The sequence below is a fragment of the Echiichthys vipera genome, assembly GCF_963691815.1.
Source record: "Echiichthys vipera genome assembly, chromosome: 8".
NCBI classification, from domain to species: Eukaryota; Metazoa; Chordata; class Actinopteri; order Perciformes; family Trachinidae; genus Echiichthys; species Echiichthys vipera.
Window position 1 is genome coordinate 14164541 of NC_139833.1, and position 16298 is coordinate 14180838.

The 16298-nt window shown below is 40.9% G+C and overlaps 2 protein-coding genes across 3 annotated transcripts; both read right to left on the bottom strand.

Annotated features, from left to right (window-relative positions):
* Positions 1-45: 45 nt before the first annotated feature.
* znf687a (zinc finger protein 687a) lies at positions 46-9242 on the bottom strand. 2 transcript variants are annotated; one of them, XM_083917582.1, is made up of 12 exons: positions 9209-9242; positions 6332-8332; positions 5538-5793; positions 5207-5394; positions 4926-5110; positions 4655-4831; positions 4404-4566; positions 4091-4312; positions 3860-3972; positions 2733-2835; positions 1961-2631; positions 46-1270 (listed from the first exon to the last, which is right to left on the bottom strand). In XM_083917582.1, the coding sequence occupies exons 2-11, from the start codon at positions 8309-8311 to the stop codon at positions 1990-1992; spliced, it is 4029 nt and encodes a 1342-aa protein (XP_083773708.1). In that variant the 5' UTR covers positions 8312-8332; positions 9209-9242; the 3' UTR covers positions 46-1270; positions 1961-1989. The 2 variants fall into 2 exon arrangements, with proteins under 2 accessions (XP_083773708.1, XP_083773707.1); XM_083917581.1 differs by having other exon boundaries at positions 46-2631.
* A 932-nt stretch (positions 9243-10174) lies between these two features.
* Positions 10175-15643, bottom strand: LOC310950215 (26S proteasome non-ATPase regulatory subunit 4-like). The gene is made up of 10 exons (XM_083917900.1): positions 15604-15643; positions 13903-14043; positions 13705-13819; positions 12876-12962; positions 12499-12567; positions 12064-12279; positions 11547-11655; positions 11303-11443; positions 10726-10781; positions 10175-10635 (listed from the first exon to the last, which is right to left on the bottom strand). The coding sequence occupies exons 1-10, from the start codon at positions 15627-15629 to the stop codon at positions 10465-10467; spliced, it is 1131 nt and encodes a 376-aa protein (XP_083774026.1). The 5' UTR covers positions 15630-15643; the 3' UTR covers positions 10175-10464.
* Between the last annotated feature and the right edge of the window lie 655 nt (positions 15644-16298).

A 16298-nucleotide genomic window follows, 5' to 3' on the forward strand; every position in this document is an offset into this window, starting at 1 on the left:
CGTGCCAGTTTTTATTAATCCGTTTTTTTATACAAACATCTGGTTAGAAATTGTCTTGTCAATGCAAAAACAGAAAACGCTCAATAGAACAACACGTGTTAAAGCATTGGATAATCTCCTGAGAAGGTAAAGACAAGCGCAAACAGGTCACTGATGGCTACAGCACATTAAAGGGATAGTTCTTTAAAAAAGGAAAAAAGAAGAATCAAGGGTGCAAATGCATGGGTTTTAGCTCAAACTGTGGATCCTGTGGCTGGAGATATTTCAGCCAGACAGCAAAACAATTTTTTTTTTAAATGCCACTACACAAAAACATTAAATCAAAACAAATTACGTCTTTCAAGCACCCATCTGATCGGTATCTCTACTGAACTTTCACACCTTTTCGCACTTTTCTCCTCTCAGAACTCTTTATATGATCAACCATGTTCAACAACAGCTTCATGTGCTCGTGTGTTGAGAACGCTCGGTCGACAGACACTCGCTCGTCGATAACATAACCCGATCTTTGCCGACGGTCGCTGAGCCACGCTCAAACATCTGATTATATCCATCAAGCGAACAATGGTTTTTAGCAGTGCCAAAGAACACACAAATAAAAAGCTTCAACATTTTCTTATTTAGGAAAGCATAATAATTAGACTTAATTACTCACATACTGATCTTTTGTTTACAGTAATTTTATAAGACAATATTTAAACACATCCCACAAACTAAAAGCCAACACATCATTTTTCCTCCATCTCCTGCTCAGAAAGAGGGAATAAATCGGTTTCTGATGTAAATACAGTTAATTCCACTTTTAAAAGCTATTAAACATTAATCTAAACTTTACCCTATTAACTTATTATTGCTGACCATTTCCCAAAGCATCATTTTTAAATTGTATCCCTCAATGCAGGGATTTCAAACTTACCGAGACAGGTTCCCCACACCAGTAAACATTTAAAAGATAGCTTTTACATCTTTCCAAGTCTGTCTTGAAACAATACCAACATACAGTCGTTACAGTGGCACTGTGTGCATTGAACTAGTTATTGGTCACTGTAATTATTCCTCCTGTCCCTACTAGTAGTGAAACATTCCTTCCCAATATGATAAATGATGGGGGACAAAATCCACAGTCCTCACTGTGCAAAAATATTTTCTAAACTTTGTTTCCTCAGTCTTAGTTAGATCAATTAAGTGGCTAATCTTCCAAAGCAAGTCTTTTTAGTACAAACCTTCCTCTCTGTGTTATGACCTGCTGTTGCAGCTCAGAAAGGGAACACTGTGAATACACAAAAAAGGAAATTTAATATTTTATATATATTATTTCATATTTTAAGCAAATTTATGTAAAATTACTTTTCATATACCGTATACCATATAAGCCAATTTCTGCATTTAGAGGGGGAATCGATCTAAAATGTTCTGTTTTTGAAAATGGCTAGCAATAAGACAGATACACATTTAATAACTACAGTAACTTAACGTTTTCTAACCCCCGATGATTATCTAAAAATATATATTAAAAAAACACTTACAGAAAACACCTGGGTTGGCATTCAAGCATTTCCTCAGTAGAATGAAAACATTGAAATCAAAACAGGCGCATTTAATCGTCGTTTGTCGATATTCAATGAAACAGCAATCATAATCACAGTAGGATCTCAGTTCTCTACGGGCACATTAGTGAACGTGGTGGTCACAGCAGTGAACTAGTCGGACTAACTGTTCACTGGCAGGGAAGTAGCTCTAATCTCGTTAGTATCATTATTACCGACCACAGAAAGGCAGCATTACATCCTGAGTGTCAGAAGTGAAAGGTTAAATCACATCTGATTGTTTTACAATCTTTTCACATACAAACACTGTCCTACCACTGTTCTTTGGTTCAATAAGTGCAGAGATGTGCTAACCCACTACTTTGACAATAAGTTGGTGGTAAAAAAGGCACTTGTAAATATTCTGTTATCACCTAACAACACCGCCCATGTGTTTGGCATCTTAGGGAGTTTTTCCGATGTTCCGTGCGTTGATAAAAGCCATGCCGTGAGTCCTGAAGTGTGTAGTCAGATCTGTTGCCTTTTCAAATTGTTTGCCGCACACCCTGCAGGCCAGTGTGCCGTTCTCCTGCTTCCCCTGAACTACAGAACATTGAGAGGAAGGCGATGCTGGTGAAGAACTGTCCAGAGAGCTCTTTTCATCATGGTTCCTGCTGTTACCAAGGGAAGGTGCTGGATTCACACTGACGGATTGCTGGTCAGCGGATGCATTTCTCACTTTGTGGGTGATGAAGCGATGTCGTGACAGGGAGGAGATGGATGTAAAACAGGCGCCACACTGTTGACACTGCTGACTGCCGCCGCCGCCGCCGCCCTCACTTCCTCCTCGCCGGTGCTGGCTGATATGCTCCAGAAAGGATGCCTGGTCCTCTGTGGTGAAGCCACAGGGGGCGCAACGGAACCCAGATTCAGGAAGGGAATAGGGGGCAGGAGCAGAGGAGGGTCGCAACTTCTTGACAGGACTCGCCCCATCTGTGGACTCTTCATCCTGCTCCATCTTCACACCTCCTCTTCGTCTCCGGTAAGCCCCAGAACTGCCGTCCTGTTCTGAGGAACTGTCGGCCTCATCGCCGCCTCCCTGTGACTGGAGAAAATCAAGACAACTGCCATTAACAACATCTAAGCAAAAAGTGTTTCCTTTTTGACTTTTAGTAGTCAGAAGAGTGTAGAAGAAGAGGGGCTTACCATCAGTGTGTCCTGACTTGCTGGATTCTCGCTGTGTCTTAGCTGAACATGCCTCTCCAACATCGCTCTGCTGCTGAATGTCTTCTTACTGTCACTACAGAACCTACAAACACACACACACACAAGCTGTTACTGCAGTGAAGGATTGAATAGGTGTCATATTACTTACTTCAGGAATCACAATTACACCTGAAGTTTTATTAAGCAATTCTTAAACAGTTCAAGACTTTACAACTAAGATAACCAACCTCTGGGGTGTGGACTTATAAAGGATTCACAGAAAAGAAAGCGCAATAATTATACAACTTAACGGACTATTATAGGCATTTTTGGGGGGATTAATTAACTTGAACTTGGCAGTCTTTCCACTCTCTGTGACATCCACAACAACAATATACTGTTTTTTAACAGCAAAAGGCAAAACGTTCACCGGATGACTCAAAATGCTTTGTTTCAGGTGAGCAAGGAGCTCAGTGAATGGAGGGAGGCAGTCTTCTTCTATTTGCATGTACTGCCCGCACTGCAGTTACACTGACTTGCATCTGCAAAGATTAACTTTTACTACATCAAATCAGTGAGGTCACTACCTGACTGTTCTCAGAAATCCTCTTGATAATACAGGCCTCGGCACTAACAGCTGCCAGGTTGCCATTGGCAACCATTTTAAGGAATTGGCATCCAATTCTTAGCCTTTGGTTTCCGTCAGTGGCAACTACTTTTTAATCATAGAATTAAAAATACAAAGAGCAAAACATGCAACCCAATATAAATACATTTTTCATATTTGTTGCATTAGCAGTACCTAAATATTGTTGTTACAGTCAGAACCGGAACCAGACAACGCTGCACATGCATTGGTGCGTTTACTTGTGTGCGTACAGGCATCAGTTGGGAGCTTTTAGTGTCAAATTTTTAATTAATAGGCTAACGTATAAGCGCATAGTGTCTTAAGTACTCAAAATATAAGGTGACCAAAAATAGCAACCCTATTTTCAGTTTCAGCAACCAAAAACTTTTGAAACTTAGTGTTGAGCTCTGCAATAGTTTCAACTTTTGGAAGAAAGTGCCATGAAAGTCATCTGGTGTGTCATAATCAGGTTAAAAAATGCAGAATGTGGGATACTCACTGGCAGCGAAAGCATCGGTTCATGACTTTGTGTTTGTCTCTGATGTGACGTCTCATACTGGAGGTGGTGGTGAAGGAGCTCTCACACTTATTACAAGGAAACTTCTTTAGTTTCTACACAACACAAAAAACATTTTGCTACATCAAATAATGTATAGCTCTATCTACAAACTAAAGTAATTTATTTATATTATACATCTTAGATAGCAAGGGGAATGGTGGACTTCCAGACCTTGCCATGTTGTTCAGCCATATGGGTAATGTAGTCTTCCCGATCTGTGTAGCGTGCATGGCAAGGCGCACATTTCCACCCTGAGGGGGCCTTCATCTTCTCTGTCTTTACTTTCTCTTCTTCCTCTCCATCTGAGCTCTCCAACTTCACTGAAGGCCGTGAAGAAGAGGGAGCAGCTGGAGGTGAAGGCAACTCTTGTTTTAACGTGGGAGCCTTATGGGTCTGAAGATAAGCAGAAAAGAAAGTGACGTTATAAGGCTGATATTTTGTTTGTCTTAACACTAAATTAGACACTACATAAGCATACATGTACCTTAAAATGATCCAGAAGGGAATTCCTCTGGGAAAACAACTTGGTGCACCCAGGGCATTTAAACACATGCACCTTCTGATTGGTTAGATGAGTGTCAAAGTGGACGTACAGCAGGGACTTGTTTGTAAAAACTGTGTCACACATGACACATTTATAGATTGACCTGTAAAAAAAGATAAAAACTGGGTCAATTAACTAAAAAGGAAACCTTTTTTTTTCATGAGAAAAAGCATGCGTGTCTGTATATATACATGGTTTGTCCTTCGGTGAGTGTTGGATGTTGGGCACTGATGTGGTTCTGTATGCTGGGAGCAGATTTGAAAGCCATGGGACAGGTAGGGCATTTGTGGAACATATCGCAATGAGCCTGTTGGATGTGAGACTTCACTGAGTTAAGTCCTCCAAACACCACCAGGCAACTGGAACATCTGCGGTCAGAGAAGGAATTGTTAATCTGCAGAGAAAAGAGGGAAACATGAGCATATAAATAGAATTTATGTGGGTACAACAACGATATCACACCTGTATCCAATGCGGCGAGCAAAGTGCAAACATGTCTCGTCAAGGTGTGTTTGAAATAGCGGCTGTTTTGCCATGCCCCCACACTCTGGGCAGACGTGTGGTGGGCAGCCTTGGTGGATGCGTTGATGTGCCACCGCACTGCAGCTGTTGGGCAGGAGCATGGGAGGAGAACACTCTGTGCATGACTGGAATACAACAGAAGAATAAGAAGAGTTCCTTTACATATCATTAGAAAACAAATGACATGTTTTGCTCTTTTTCCTGACACTCAAAAGACTCACAGAGGTTTGTGCTGGTTTGATTTCTTGGAAATGCTCAGCCACTTCATCTTTGCTGCTAAACTTAGCCTGACACTCAGGACATTTATTACTGATGTACTGCAGTGCCTCTGCTTTCTTCTTGGATACTGCTTGATGGGCCTGGGGTGTTATGTTTGGGGTGGCCTGGGCTAAAACTGATGATGACGGTCCTGAACAGAATGACAAAAGAGACAGAGAGAGCACATCTGAGGAATCAATGAGGAAGTTAAAAAGAGAAACATTATCATACTCAGGAATCACATAAATAAAAGGATTTAACAACGGTGCAGAGACAGAAACAATGTCAACCAACCAGTTGCTGTGGGTTCCTGCTGCGCAATCATCTGCTCCACAGGTACAGGTTTCATGACCAGGTGTGAACACTGCATGATCAGGCCTTTCTCCTTGTGCTCTCTGGCATGTAAAAGCAGGCTGCACTTGTTGTAGAAGGCTAACCGCTTGGCGCAGTGATTACAGGTCACCTCAATCCTCAGTGAGCGCCGATTGTAGTGCCTCGCCAAGCTCTGCTCCAGGGCGAAGGCATCGCCACACTCCAAACAGCGGTAACCCTGCAGGGGACCAGACATTCGTCATTTTATATATTGACATTAATATGAGACATAGCCATGTAAAGCAATGATGTAAGCTTGCAATATAGTATGATTTGTAACAAATGACACCTGAGTTATCTTCTATCTTTCTATCTGCTTGTCATCATCAGATTTAGCTTTATATGATAAGCAAAACAGCTGGATCAACATGCTAATCTGTCATGGGTTTGTGGCAGGAATACCTAGTTGCAGATTATTTCCCTGACTAACAGATTTGGTGTTTTATCCCTACAATGTCTGAATAGTGAAAATGTTCATCACAATTTGCCAGAGCTCAATTTGACACATTCAATTTACTTGTGTGTTCAGACCAACAGTCCAAAAACCCACAACATTCAGTTTAACTACCATATCTTGTCATATATAATTAGGGCTGCCCCCGACCAAGGATTTTCTTTAGACTAATCGACGTATGCCAGTGCTTGGTGGACTATTTGGGGACAACCCTATATATAATCAACTTATTGTTTCAGCTCTGTGCACAGTGACAGATTACCTGTGCAGGTAGAGGAAGGCCCCACTCTGCAGGAAGAGGTGAGCTCAGGTCTGGTTTATAACAGGGCAGCAGGTTCTTGTTGTTGAGGATCTTGTTGAAAGCTTCTACCAGGTTCGTCTGAGTCTTGGATATGATTGCCCCGGTGCTGTTGACAATGGAGGCTGGTCTGCTGCTACTTTGAGGCGTAAGCAGAGGTGAAGGTGCAGGAAGTGTCATCCCACTGTTCAGGGTTTTCTGAGCCAGGCCACGAGGGTTGACCCCACCCAGAGTGACTCTGGGAGTGGAGACAGTGATGGATGGCAAGGCTGCAGTTTTAGTGATGCTAACAGCTGTGGGGGAAACTTTAGGCTTGGTGTGCACGGTTTTGTCTTTGACTGTACTGGAACCTTCCAGCGTTGCCGCACAGGCATCCTGGAGCATCGCCATTGCAGGCATCTGAGATTGCTGCGGTAACTCCCTCTTGGATCTTGTGTTAGGACGTTCTGGTGAAGGTTTTGAACTTGTCACACCCTTGTTAGTGGCTCTTACACTCCTTTTAGGTGCAACACCAGTTACAGTCCTTGTGATGCTTCCTGTTGGCATTTTGATTTTAACTTTGAGGGGGCGCACTGGAGATGAAACCGCCTGTGCCGCACTAACAGAAACGGCATCTTCAGTGTTACAGGTCTCCTTATTTAAATCACCTCTATCTGCAGCCACCTTTTCCCCCAGCTCCTCAGTGTCACTTGGCCTGTCCTCTTCTTTGGACCCACTTTCCATTAGCTCCTCTTGGTAATGAATGTCCTTGTGGTTCTTTGCTGTTTGAGCCGAAAAATCAGGGGTACTGCTTCTCTTGTGCACCAGAAGACCTGTTTCACTGGGCGGTGGGCTCTCAGGCGAATCCCTCTCATCAATCACATGCTCTGGGTATTTCTCATCTTGGACTGATACAGAGCCCGTGGTGAGAGAAGGGAGGGAGACCTGGGGGCTGTGGGGTTGAGGGGTTGTGGAGGGAGAACTAGGGGCGGGTGGTCGCCCCTTCTCCTCAAGTTCAGGTTTAGGTTTTGCAGGTGCAAGACGAGGCAGACGAGGAGGATGAGAAACGAGATAGGAACTGGTTTCAGGAGAGCTAAGGAGCTCAGACCGTAGTTTTGCTCTGTGTTTAAATTTGGGTGGGGAGGACATCACAGATTCCGGGCTCTCCTGGATCACCAGCGGACTTCCTAAGTCTGGCTCTGAGTCATCTTCATCAGAGTGCATTACATGCTTAAATCCAGCCTTAATGCTCCCATTTTTTGGTAAAGGGGAGGATGGTGGATCACTGAGGATACAAGCTTCCTCCTTCTGAGGGGAGTTAGGAGGAAGGTGAGGGCTGACTGAGTGTTGGGAGGGAGGAGTTGAGGAGTTGGGATCAGCAATAGTCGAAGACTGGAGGTAGAGAAGGGGCTTCAAACTGTTCATGACATCAGTTGTGTGCTGAGCTGATCCAATCGCACCTCTTTTATCGCTTTCCCCCTCATTAGCATTAAGCATGGACCTCAGTGGTGAACGAGGGTGCCACGGCCCTGCGTTGGACTGTCCGTGATCCCTGGGCACAGATCCCTCAAAGCCATTGGCAATCTGTGCCTCCGCAGAGGCATCAGCATGCATTTTTGGAGCAAGCTGTGAGGTGAAGTCCCCCACCTTAACCTCAACCTGAGAGCTTAAGCCAATGCTAGAGGGATTGTCTGTTTTTTCAATGGCAGACTTCTCCTCTTCTTCAAAAGACTCAGACCGTACTGTGTTTTTCACAATAACACTGACCACAGGAGGGTCATTATTATGTGAGGCAGGAGGGCAGGGAAAGCATGAAGGAGAGGCACTCGCTCTCTCATCTGCATCAGTCGCTACCTCATCTCGTTCCTCCTCTGGACTTGATTGGATGGCCTCTTTGGCATCAATGTCAGGGATGTCAAATGCTGCCAGCAAATCATCAAAGTCTGGGGTTTTCATGTCCCCCATTGCCAGCACAAGGCTCGAAACCTATCAAGGCAACACGAGTCAACAATTCATATAACACTAATTAAATTACAATCAGTGGTGTAAAGTAACTAAGTACATTTACAGGAGTACTGTACTTAAGTACAATCTTGAGGTATTTGTACTTTTCTTGAATGATTCCATTTAAATTTACTTTTTACTTCTACTCCACTACATTTATTTGGTAACTTTAATTACTAGTTAATTTACAGATTCAGATTAACACAAAACATTATCAACAAATTAAATAAAATATACTGTTATAGATTACGCTACACAACAGAATATAAAGTAAATCAAATTAACCAGAGATTTACCATCTGCAACATTCAAGTGATATTTACACTGATCTATCGATAATTATAATATTTTGAAATAGGCCATTCTGCATAATGAGTACTTTTTGTACTTTAAGTACATTTTGATGCTAATATTTTAGTACTTTTACTAAAGTAACATTTTGTGTGCAGGACCTTTACTTGTAACAGAGTATTTCTACAGTGGGTTATTACTACTATTACTTAAGTAAAAGCTCTGAGTGCTTCTTTCACCACTGGTTATTCTGATGCACCAGACTATACTTAAGCAAAATAACCAAGTCTAAAGAGAGAAAAGTTAGGACAAAGATGCTGTTTAGCATGACACATGTAACTGTCATGTTGCAACAAGTGGATGCTTCTGCTAACAGCTAGCTACATGTTAGCATTTAAAAGCTAACGTCAACCGTTCAACTTTACTTACGTAGTCAAACACTTGTAATAGCTACAGCCATTTCAAACTAAAGCTAGCGTGGTCCTGGTATACTATGATTAAAGCGTGTTATGTTCGCTGTAGTTGAAGCCAATATTAGCTCGTCAGCGTCTGTTTAACTTGAATTACCTGCAAAGTTAGCGACGTCGGTTCCTGACTTTCCTTTCGGACGCATAAGTTCCTCGTCACCAAATCGTGCGACAGACAGACTTCCCAGGAGCCTCACAAATGTAAACATAAACCGAATATTCACATAAAATACCCAATTTTATTTTTGCTGAAATTAATTTAAGATAGACGTGAAGTCTTTAAAATTGGAAAACGGAAGAAAAGCACAACATTGTATGCTATTCCACAACATTTCCCCAGTGTTTCAACTAAGTGAAATAAAAAATGTGAAAAAACTGTATATTTGTCTCATTTCTATATACATTATAATTCTGTTCAGAGTGTATTACTTAAAGCACGACATGCTGTATTACAAATGTAATACTTGTTTACCTTGTAGCACTTTGAGATTGAGTTAACAATAAAAAGTGCTTTTCAAATAAAAATGACCTTTGATTATACTGTTGTACCATTTAGAAAATGTATGAATATAAATGTTGCAATATCTATTTCGTATATTTTCAATAAAGTGCCAAAAATACAAACGCTATGTTGCTCATACAGTCTATGGTTGTTCCCTAAATGCAAAGTCAATGGTAAATCTTTCCCCTTTTAAACAGAAAATATGTTTCTAATATAAACTACTACCTACAATGATCTTTATTATATGTGAATGTTTTGTTTGTTAATCTGTGTAGAAAGATGGATGTAAATGTTTTAAACTGTTCTCATAAAATATTATTTACAGTTTCACATATTACAGTAATGCAAATGCGGATTATTCTTAATCTGAGTATTCTGCAAGAAAAACACCTACATAAAAACATTTTCACGTTTGTGAAACTGTTCGCCTTTAAACGCTGGTTTGTACGAGCACTATCTGTGTAACAACAGTGATGGTTGTAAATGTTCAATGATATTTGAGAAAAAAAAAAGGTGTAAAAATTAAATATTGCAGCTAAGTGAAAATAATTTCCAACCCTCAGATGAAGTAACACCTTGTATTCTGTATATTTATTGAGTTAATCTGCCCATGTTACTGAGTAGTTATATTACAAAAAATTCAAAATCAAGCATCATTGCTCGACACAAAAAAGGAAATCGGAACAGGCCTTTCAACTTTAAGTTGAAAAAGAAGGCAAAAGTTGTTTACAGTTCACATAAACAAAAGATGAACAAAACGGAAGAGAGTTAATAACGTTACTGTGAATAACACATGCGGTGTAATTCTCATGTCTTTTTTATTTGTCATATATTAAGTTCCTCTCTTTGGGTGTTCATTTCTTTTTCTCCTCATCTTTCTTGGTGTCCGGTTTAGAGCCTGTTTGGGAAGCCAGAGAGCCCATGGCGTTACGGATGGCCTCGTTGTTGGGGTCGACTCCAGGAAGGTTTTCCAGAACGCTCTGAAGGAACTCTGGATCCTGCATAACATCGTAGTCCTCTTCATCCTGGACACCGAAAAAGACATTATGTAATATTAACCACGCACTTTTCAAATCGGCTGAAAAGGAAATAAACAAAGAAAAGCTTAAGCGTACTTTAGCTTTACTGGAGTCGATGTCAGCTCCTGTGTCCATATCCTCTGCACCAAACTCTGCAAGAAAAATGGAACTGAAAAGTTAATGGAGTAGGAAAAATGGGATTTATGGATAATTGCGGTCATTTTTACCTGGGCATTATGGTGTGCTGATGTGTAAAAAAAACACATTTGGCACTTTGAACGGCTTCTAATATTTAACTATTGTCTAAAAGTATTGCATAATTAGGGGTTAGCTTCAGTTTAAAGAGCAAGACCATACCCTTACACTGCAAATAGAATAGTCTGTAAATGTGAACTGGAACAAACTACTCTTGGCAACTGTTTAGTAATTTATTACAAGTAAAATAACTATGTGCAAATGGGTCCACAGTCCACTTGGCAAAGATATTGTCTTAGAGTGCCAATACATACAAACCAATAACACTAATGTCAGCATCTTCTTCCGCTTCCTCCAACATGCCTTGAACATGATTTTATATTGTTGAAAATGATGTGATGCATACTGAATCTCAGCTTGTATTAGAGGTCAACAATTATCCAAACGGAGGAGAGAAAATTCAAAATCTGTGTTTAACCTGCTCCTTCTCCCTGCATGGACATCTGCAGAGCGTAGGCGATCTGTTCATCCTCTGTCATGCGACTGAAGTCTGGTAGAGCAGGTGTGGATGACTCTGTATGAGGAACTGACATCTTCAACAGGGCATCCTCCTCAGACTCTGCAGCAGAAAGAGAGAAAAGCACACCGTATGAACACACTCACGTCTGGAGCAGAAATTGGCATCTATGATAGCAAACCAGGTGGTTGGTTATATTTCTCACCATCTGCGGCAGGAGAGGGAATGCCAGCTTCAGCAGCCGATGCGACAGCAGCTCTGCGAGCTTCATCCTCTTGTCGCTGTCTCTGCTCCTCCATAGACACCCTCAGAGCCTAGAGAGGAGAGGACGATCTAATAAAGCACCAGGTAGCATGATGTCACACAAATACCCACAGAGAGATAAAAAAAGTGGTTTAGGCGCGGCCGGTGGCACAGTAGTTAAAGCAGCCGCCCCAGGTAAAGAGGCTGAAGGTCCTCGTGGCAGTGGCCGCGGGTTTGAGTCCGACCTGCCGCCCTTTGCTGCATGTCACCGCCTCTCTCTCTCACCCCATTTCCTGTCCGTCCTATCTACTAAAAGGCTTGAAAAACAGCCAAAAAAAAGAAAAATGTGGTATAGAGCTGAACAGCAATATGAATGATTAATCCATATGTTTTTAAAGGCAAAAAAAACAATTAACGATACAATTCTCACACGCACGCACTATAGTGACCACTGTAGCGTTTTCCCCCTGCTCTCTTACCAAGGCCAGCTCTGGGTCTGCGCTGGGATCCACTCCAAACTCAAAGTCACCAGCACCCAGGCCCAACACTGCACCTCCCTCTCCTGCCAGGATGGGTGAGGACAGGAGGGCATCAGCCAGACTGGGGCCTGGAGGAACTGTGACCAGGTGGGAACCTGCTCCTTCTTTGCCATTCAATGTGTTGATGAAGGCTGTCAGCTTCTCCGTGTTCATCTCCTGCAGGGATGAGAAAGCAGGTAAGCACATGGACCAGACAACAGCTTTGAGCAACCAAAAATACACACAATAGCATATTAGATGTTCAAGGTGGTGTGTGTGTGTGTGTGTGTGTGTGTGTGTGTGTGTGTGTGTGTGTGTGTGTGTGTGTGTGTGTGTGTGTGTGTTGTGTGTGTGTGTGTGTGTGTGTGTATGAGAGTAGCACTGATGGAAAAATACCTCCTCTCCAAAGTTAATGACGTCCACATTGACCTTTTCCTTCTTTAGACGCTTTGCCATTTTGACCAACTACAAGAAAATAAAAATACTTCAGTGACACAAACATAAATATATGTTCTATCAGGGGCCTGAAATGAAAAAGCATTACAGCTCATATCAGTCCAGAGTTTGCACTTTACTCAGCCATTTTATTCAGATAATTCAATACTCCTTTGTGAGGGAGGTTGCTGCTGTCTGCACATTTCCACTGATAATGTAAACAACTTGCAGAACTTTAGACTGCTAACATCACATCCAAAGAAAATCTAAAACAGTCTGATCTTGTAGTAATAGCAATATCAGCCAAACACACTGACATATGTTAGAACACAGCTCACCTCTTTTTCGTTGTCCTCCACTGGGCTGCCAACAAATGCAATAATGCGCATCTTGTGATTTTTGCCCTGTCTGTGCTTCAGCGCCAACTACAGAGACAAACATAGCAAATGAAATTAAAAGATACCTCGTGAACTTACAAAATACTTTTACATGACAAATAGGAAAATAGATCTTTTCTCTCCACAGACGTTAAGGAATGTAAAGCAGAAAAGGCACAGGTGTAACAGTTCATTAAAAAAAGAAAATCAACATTAACGATGCTACAAAACACACAGATGATGTCCTACCATCAGGTGTTTAATTATGCACATATTTTAGATCATAACTAGTTACGTTGGTAAACATGGAGACATTTCTTCTTCCCTAGCAAAAGTTATAGTGGGATACAAATTATTTCAGACTGTTTCGTGTGATTTTCAGTGTGACACAATGTATTCCCTCTTTAAAATGCATAATGTCCTACCATCAAGTGTTTCATGTTGCACATATTTCAGATCAGAAATAGTAAAGTTGGTAATATGGGGAAGTTTCTTCTTCCCTGGCAAAAGTCATAGGGAGATATAAATGATTTCAGACTGTATTTTCTGTGATTTGCCACAAAATGTATGCCCTCTCTAAAATACATTACCGCATGTAAAGCAGGAAAAGCACAGGTGTAATTAATAACATTAATGATGGCTGCATTGTATTTAGATCATGAGGCAGTTATTTGACTGACCGCTCCATATGTCTTAATGCTCCTAAAATTCCCTTCACACATCTTTTCCAGCTCCTCTATTGGTTTCCTGCAGGAGAAGAGTCATTGTGTAATGAAAGTCACAAACTCACATGTGCCACCCTGATGCCGGTGCAGAAGCTGATGTTTCCAATAGGCTGCACAGCATGCAGCTTGGACAGTATCCTGCCCGTGTCTGGAGTCAGTGTGGTCAGCACCTCACAGTTGCTGCGCAGGAAGATAACACTTGTGTCATTATATTAACATTTTTTTTAAAGTCGGTACACTCATACAATCACGCTGTCTTTTACTTTGCCATGGTGATGAGGCCCACGTTGTTTTCAGGATTGGTGCGGGTCTTTGAGTGACACACAATATTAACTGCATCCTGCTGAGCCTGCAGCCTTGTGGGCAGAAAGTCTCCATTGCGCATGTACTCACTGTTGTCCACACTAAAGAAAAATAAACAGCAGTGTTAAGAAAGAATACAATTTAAATTACACCAATTGGACAAATATTGATATAGGCCAAGGTATGACAATATAAATATGAATGTTACTAATAAGAACACTGTATAACAGAGGTCTTCAACAGGGGGTCTGGGACCGCCAGGGGGTCCTCAATGTCACTGTAGGGGGTCCACAAAATTGTTTGATAATATATAATTATATATATAAATACATTTGTGAAAAAATAAATAAATATATTACACAACCTTGATGATAGGCTTACTAACTCATAGGCAAGGTAGCCACTATGGTAGCCATGCACAGATACAATTGAGCTGAAGGATCCAATGTGCCTACCAAATCTGTGTTTAACATTAACATATGTATAAATATATCAATGTTAATGATGTTCATTGTAATTTCATGGTATTGTATGCACCATTAAAAAAAGCTGTGTGTATAGGCTTTAGGCTGCCCTAGCTGTTAGGCCCAATTTAATATGCAACTCAGTTAAATACAATATATGTAGTAGGAGTGCCTGCTTCGTCTCTCTTTCAGCTAAGGGGTGCTTAACCTAAAAAACATTAAAGATTCCTGCTGAATAACATGGAAAGGGAGCAGACACTTAAACATTAGTTCATCAGTCAATTAGTTGATCGACGGAGAATAACTCTGCAACAGTTTTCATAAAAGATTGATCAGAGAAGTGATTTATCAAGCAGAAATACCAAACCTTTACTGGATTCGGCTTCTCAAAAGTGAGGATTTGCTGCTTCATGTCGTATATTAAAGTCTAAGACTGTTGGTTGGACAAAACCAGCAATATGAACCGCTTCCTTTTGGGAAAATGTGATCAGCATTTATTGCTATTTTCTGACATTTTAAGTGTTTAAACGTAAACGTGTTGTAGCCCCAGTGAACACAATAACCTGAATTCATGCAATCTAATGGAAATGAATGCAATGGCCCTACAGTATTTGCTACCAATGAGAAACTGTAACATTGTTTGGCAACACAGGTTTTTCCATGTTGTGTACTCTCTGAATGCATCCAAAATTAAGAGACAGCGTCTATTTGTCACAACTCAGTAACGTGTTAGCCCACTGGTCAAATGAAGGCAACAGTGGAGCCCACTGAGCTGCATGTTTCCACAATGACAGCAGGTATTATTAGTTTTGAGAGCTAAAGCTAGCTAATGCTAACGCGTCAAACAAAGCCATTTCTATTCAACTTGAAGCGCCATATGGATGCTACGGTTACGTTTCATAAGGCAGCAACACCGACTTACACTGACTAGCGTTAGTAAACATATAAACATGTTAAATGTTCATAAAAGACTAAAAAGCCGAGTGTGAGCTGTGAGCTGGAGGCTAACGTTAGCTCGGTTGTGGAGTGACTCAGGCTCGAGCATCTTAAATCCCAAACAAAACTAAGAAATCTTTATAAATGTTTCAGACAAACGGCGTCAAAATACGCATGTTTAGTTCATCACACGACAGCTTGTTTTTTAATTACGTTAGCCTTCACAATTTTTAACTTTAAACATCGTTTCTCTTTCCTTACCAGACCATAGTACTTTCAAGCACCATCTTGATGTCTGTTGTTTTCTACGTCATCGTCAGGGGTTTATGGGTAATGGTGTTTTTTTTTAATAATTTAAATAAATCTAAAAAAATAATGATTTTTTTGGGGAAAAAATAATTTCATACAATGTTATTATATAATACAATGTTAAGATGGTGATTAATAACTATTATAAACATGGTGGGTTACAATAAGCTCTTAAAGTTTGGTTGAATATCAACTTTATAGATATTGCGACTTGCTGCTGCTCATGGAGGAATTGTTGGGTCTCTGTAAATCATAAATAAGTCACTGTGCTCTAGACTATAAGTACAACTATGTAAACATTGAATTGAATTGAACTATAACTACAGTAAGAACAGGGTCATGCCTATGTTCCCTGGGCTGTTTGTCTGTTATTATAAACTAACTTTGGAAGCGATTGGTAAGGGCTATTTTTGCAGTTTTAATTGCAAAAGAATGAAGAGAGAGTGATGTTTCTAATGCAGTTTGAACTGTAAAAAAAACTGTTCAGCCACTGTGGATCTGTCAAAATGCAAGAAATTTATCTTGTCAGCATATTTGAGGGTACAGGCTTTTGACGACACATTGACCCAGAAAAACAATCCTGACCATCTGACCAAGGGAAAAACAGGACCATCTTGTGATTGGATCCCACCAGCCTAAATTGGGCC